We start from the raw sequence: 5,481 nt of genomic DNA on the forward strand, positions 1-5,481 counted from the left end.
GGGTTTAAACAGGCGTTGGTAATCATACAAATTGGTGGCAGCCAAATAGTTAATATAAAATTGACCTCTCGGTCAGATGTCACTTTGATATTAGCTGCAGCGAATACCACGATGCAAAGATTGGGAACAGCGTAGAATATCATGTTTGAAAAGACGATGACGCTTATTCGTTTGGCCAATGAGGTTTCACGTTGCATGCCAGCGCTTTTTGCAGATTTTCGCGCAGCGATGTATATGTGAATGTACATCGCCACGACACCAAGATACAGGGCTACAAACAGCAACATCAATACTTGGGTTCCCATAAAACGCTGTGTGTTCCTAAAGTCTTGCACAAGAACGCACATAAAGTTGTCTCTGATGCTCACATGATCGAAGCGTTCGATTACATAGCAGGATAAAGCGCCAAAAATGCAAATAAAAGCGCATAGAACGCAAGTTACTTGAAGATTAATTCGCAAATTCGATCTCATGCAGTGGACTATTACCAAATATCGCTCTATAGTCATTAGAACCGAAGTCAAAGCTTCGATCGTTTGCCCAAAAATCAGCAAGGATCGGAAATAAGGACATTCATGTTGCCTCCATTGACGAAGGCCAGGGTCTGACATTATGCCGTGCCCGTTTGCTATTGTTATCGAGAAAACAGCCAAGAAAAGATCTCCAAATGCCAAATGCGCTGTTAGAATCATCGACGTCTTCTTGATTAAAGTACTGCTGCAAAGTATAGTTGCTATGACAACCAGATTGAATACCATGGCAACCATGCCGAGAATGTACTCGATTGGCCTGAGTGTCCTGGCTTTATCCCAGCAATGGTTTCGATAAACTCTCCGGACTTTCGACATCACGACTAAACTTAACGCGCATGATTTCGTCTCACAAGTGCCATTAAAATACAGGTGTTTCTTCTGAAATTGCTCTATCAACGGCATATTATGGGACGGTATAAACTCGCAGCCCTTTGGTTTCATCAGCAGCTTTCGCGGAACGTCCGTTCTGGTCCAGTTACACTGTTTACAATCTTTCGACGTTGTTGCTCCTAATATGGTCTTGAGGGCGCGCGCGTTGTTTGTAAGAAGCTTTTTGTTTTGCCTTATATTGAAGTGTGTATTCCCCGTGATGTCGAGAAATTCAAGCTTCGGAAGGTCGGCGGAGAGACTTCCATGCCACTTTTTGAGGTTGTTGTAAGCCAGAGTCCTATTAATTTGAACAAATCAAACAGATTTTAAACCCCAACACAAAGAAAGCACTATATACACATTGCACATTATAATTGTGAAATGATAAAAAACTTACAGGTACTCCAGCTGTTTAAGTCCATTGAATGTATCCTAAGTGATAATTTCTATTCTGTTGTGGTCTAAGAACCTAAAAATGTCAACTAACATTTTAGTTATTTAGTTTCCAGGGGGAAGTTATACTGACTGTCTGTAACTGACTGACTGATCTCGACTGACTGACTGTTTGACCGACTGCCTAACTGGCAGAGTGTGACTGAATGTAAATGATCAATGTAACTGACCGACTGGCTGGCTGGCTGACTGACTGACTGACTGACTGACTGACTGACTGACTGACTGACTGACTGACTGACTGACTGGCTGGCTGGCTGACTGACTGACTGACTGACTGATTGGCTGGCTGACTGGCAGTTGGCTGCTGACACTGACTGACTGACTGGCTGGCTGACTGGCAGTTGGCTGGCTGACTGATTTCTGTCTGACTGACTGGCTGGCTGGCTGACTGACTGACTGACTGACTGACTGACTGACTGACTGACTGACTGACTGGCTGGCTGACTGACTGACTGACTGACTGATTGACTGACCGACTTTGGGTGTTCTTCGAAAGATTAATGAGAAAAGATTATAAACAGCAACATTTTAGTTAACGAATGGAATAACTTAAGGTGGCTGGTAACGGTTTCCAGCAAATTCCAGCTCTTATACTTTGACGGGTCAGTATTACAGATCTTTATCAGTTGATGCTACAATAATAGTATAAAATTAATGCCCAATGATTGGTGAATATATAGCATTATTTTCATGATGTCACTGGCACTATAGCAACAGTTTAATCTGTTAAAAATACCCTTAATTTTGACTTTAAGTGCTTATAACTCAAAAATCGAGCTTCGGTGACCCCATTTTTTATCATTGAACATTGATCAGCATGTTAAGTTCCAACTTTTTGCAAGTTAAAAATTTACGAAGCGGTTTCTGAGCCACCTTAAAAATATGAAAAAGTAAGGTGGCTCTGAAACCGCTTCGTAGAATTTTTTTAACTTTGCAAAAAGTTGCAACCTAACATGCTAATCAATGTTCAATAATAAAAATGGGGGTCACCGAGCCTCGTTTTTGAGTTATAAGCACTTAAAGTCAAAATTAGGGTATTTTTAACAGGTTAAACTGTTGCTATAGTAACCAGTGACGTCATGAAAATAATCACAACATATTCACCAATCATTGGGCATTAATTTTATACTATTATTGTAGCATCAACTGATAAAGATCTGTAGTACTGACCCGTCAAAGTATAAGAGCTGGAATTTGCTGGAAACCGTTACCAGCCACCTTAAGTGTAGTTAAAATATGAAAAACACACGCTATCGATTTCATACTTACAAAAACTTGAGTGACTTCAGAGCTTCGAAAGTATTTCCCGGGATGACTTTGATAAGATTGTTTGAAAGAGAACTGTAGAATTAATGAGAGAATGAAACAATACATCAGCCGCTTTCGTTTCCCTGCGGAGTTCGTTTAGTTGAGTTTGCGTTTGCGATTACAGCGTTTCGTCTGTTCGATAAGATTCTATTTTATTTCAAAAAATGTTTAAGAAAACTAAATTAAATTACGACAAACGACTACTTAGTTAGCCTTAATTAACCTAAACCAACTTAAATTTACAATTAAGCCCTGACTTCAGCATTGAAGTTTTAGTCGGGATGAAAATGTTTGAATGTTCAAGCATTAAGAACAAGCCATTTCGTGCATTCAAGCATTTAGAACAAGCCATTTCGTGCATTCAAGCATTCAGAACAAGCCATTTCGTGCATGTGAAAGCAATGATTGTTAGATCGTTCAAAGTGGCCGGTTTAACCAGCGCGTTGTTTATCATGAAAAAAATGTTTTTAAAAAAGAGAATGTAACTTACAGATTTTGAGCAGCCGACATGTTACTGAAAACCACAGAAGAAATGTTTTCAACAGTGTTCCATGATAAATCCCTAAAACGCAAAAAGACAGATACAAAACATTAATATCTTCCTGTCCCTGATATCGTTCTGTCAATACAGTATAAATTGATAAATTACTCGATGTGAGCAGTTTTAAATGAATTTCCAGCGATTTCAGAAGCCCCAAATATAAAAAAAAAACGGGGGAGCATGCTCCCTGACCCCCTAGATGGCTTCTGATGATAACATCAGTTTTGCCTGACTTTCTTCGGCCTGCGTAGATTCACTCTTGGGCTGTGTGCTTTCAACAGTAAACTGTTTGCAAATATGAATGATAGACAGTGGTTGTAGTTTCTGTTATCAATTTCTGTAAAGAAAATATGAACTCTTTAATAATTGTTTATAAATTAATATTACGTACTGTTTCAGTTTTCGCATGTTTGTGTCTAAATATTTTACCATGGACTTTACACACAAATATGACCAAATATGTGGAGAACTTAGAGAAAGAAGAAAGAAGTGAAGAAGTGAGAAATTCATCCTTCTTTGGTGTGCTAAGAAGCAGGAAAAATACGTACATGGAAAAGCAGTGTCCATCAGGGAAAATGAGGGTGGTGTATGTAGGAATTACACTTAAAAATTCAATGTCAAATCAAAAACCTTCATCTCCTTTACAGATAATAAAGAAATGATTGGTCCCTTAATAATGATTTTTTTTTAGCAAAGTGGATGAGTCATGTAATTTTCAACCCCCTATCTGGGGTGGGTCTGTCAGTTTTGAGCCAAAAGGAAGGGATGGGTCACAAATTTTCGAGCCACTACTTTTCCAATTGTTCCGGCCCACTCCACCCCCCGGAACTTATTGATCAGTCCCTAAGGGAAACAAAATGAACAAGATAATTGAAATGTAAGACTCAGCTGCAGGCATCTTTTTAATTAAAGGAAATCCTCACGTCAAAATAGTGAAGATTAAATTAAAAAAAACTCATATTTGACCAGGTGAAGATTTAAGTTATTGAATCGTTGAAGATTTTAATATACTGAAAGTTTGTGCCTTTGATTTCTCTTTTTGTTCAGAAACAAATCTATTCAACAAGCTACACGCTTTAACATGTTTTAATTATCCGGGTAAAGAAAGCACAATTTTTTAATTTTATTGGCTTATTAGCTCGTCTGGAGATTCTTGTTAAAATTAATATGAAATGTGGTGAATTCAGAAAAATACAAATCAGTCGATAATACGTTTTTTCGCTTTTGTAGTCACAATTTTGAGAATTGATAAATTTCAAGTTTTTGGCATTCTGTTAATCGGCTGATGAGCGACGAAGCTATTGCCAACTGGGAATAATTCATCGATCGGAGGCGAAGAAACTGTCAGCAGAAATGACTGGCTGCCATTTTTATTTAATTTTAACTTTTGGTATTCAAAATCATCAGACGAACGCCAAGAAGAGAATTGAAAAAATGAAACTGCAAATCTTTAAAATTCAAATACTAAGTAGTAATACTAAATCAAAACAAGGTGCTAGTTTTGACAAACTCATTTTCAAGTACATTGCTAAAATTAGCAGTGTAGTCTAAAGTCACTGCTGGATGTCGGATACGAAATTCGCGATAAATAAAATCGCACCAGAAATCAGTCCTTGTAATACATGGAAGTAAATATAGCCCAAACTAGCCCCTTTACCCTACCAAGTTAAATCCATTGTAAGCTAAATCGAAGCTAAAGCTTTTCAGAACATCGTAAACAAACCAAGACCAAGTTAAGATAATACTAGCATGAAATTTACACTCATGTCATAAAACAAAAACATAAAACCAAGTTAAACTTACAAGGAGCAAATCCTGTCCGGGAACTCCAAATCTTTGAGATTTACGAGGTTATTATACCTGCACTGCACTGTCAAGAGATTTGGCAACTCGGAAACAAGACAAGAATTGCACAAACAATTTTCCGGACAGGTTACATTTTGCGAGCCAATCTCTTGTTCTAGAGTTCCTCTGTTAAACGCAAACAATGCGAGAAATATCTGCCACGAGAGAAAAATCGTTTTGGCCATATTCTATAATATCTGAACCTTTCATTCACCAAACAACGCAAGGAAAGCCTTTGGCAGTCAGCAAGAGAATAAGATATGGGTGCTTTTATACAATCATTTTCTACTTCCGATACTTTAAGTAGTCAAAGAAATTGATCCGATTAACTCATTAGGCTCCCACTCCCAGGATATGAAAAACTGTCAAGAAAAAAAAATGCAATTACTTTTTTTTGCCTTTGGTCCACACCTACAATTAGTAGATAGC

The 5,481-nt window shown here is 37.9% G+C and overlaps 1 protein-coding gene across 1 annotated transcript; it reads right to left on the reverse strand.

Moving 5' to 3' along the window:
- Positions 1-5: 5 nt before the first annotated feature.
- Positions 6-5,258, reverse strand: LOC144639732 (putative glycoprotein hormone G-protein coupled receptor; the record flags this gene model as incomplete). The annotated part of the gene is made up of 5 exons (XM_078499032.1): positions 5,011-5,258; positions 3,157-3,228; positions 2,628-2,699; positions 1,300-1,371; positions 6-1,200 (listed from the first exon to the last, which is right to left on the reverse strand). A coding segment is annotated over exon 5 (969 nt), but the record flags the coding sequence as incomplete, so codon positions are not given.
- Positions 5,259-5,481: the final 223 nt, after the last annotated feature.

Source organism: Oculina patagonica, unplaced genomic scaffold (genome assembly GCF_052425735.1).
Source record: "Oculina patagonica isolate OP01 unplaced genomic scaffold, crgOcupat unplaced1246, whole genome shotgun sequence".
Classification (NCBI taxonomy): domain Eukaryota; kingdom Metazoa; phylum Cnidaria; class Anthozoa; order Scleractinia; family Oculinidae; genus Oculina; species Oculina patagonica.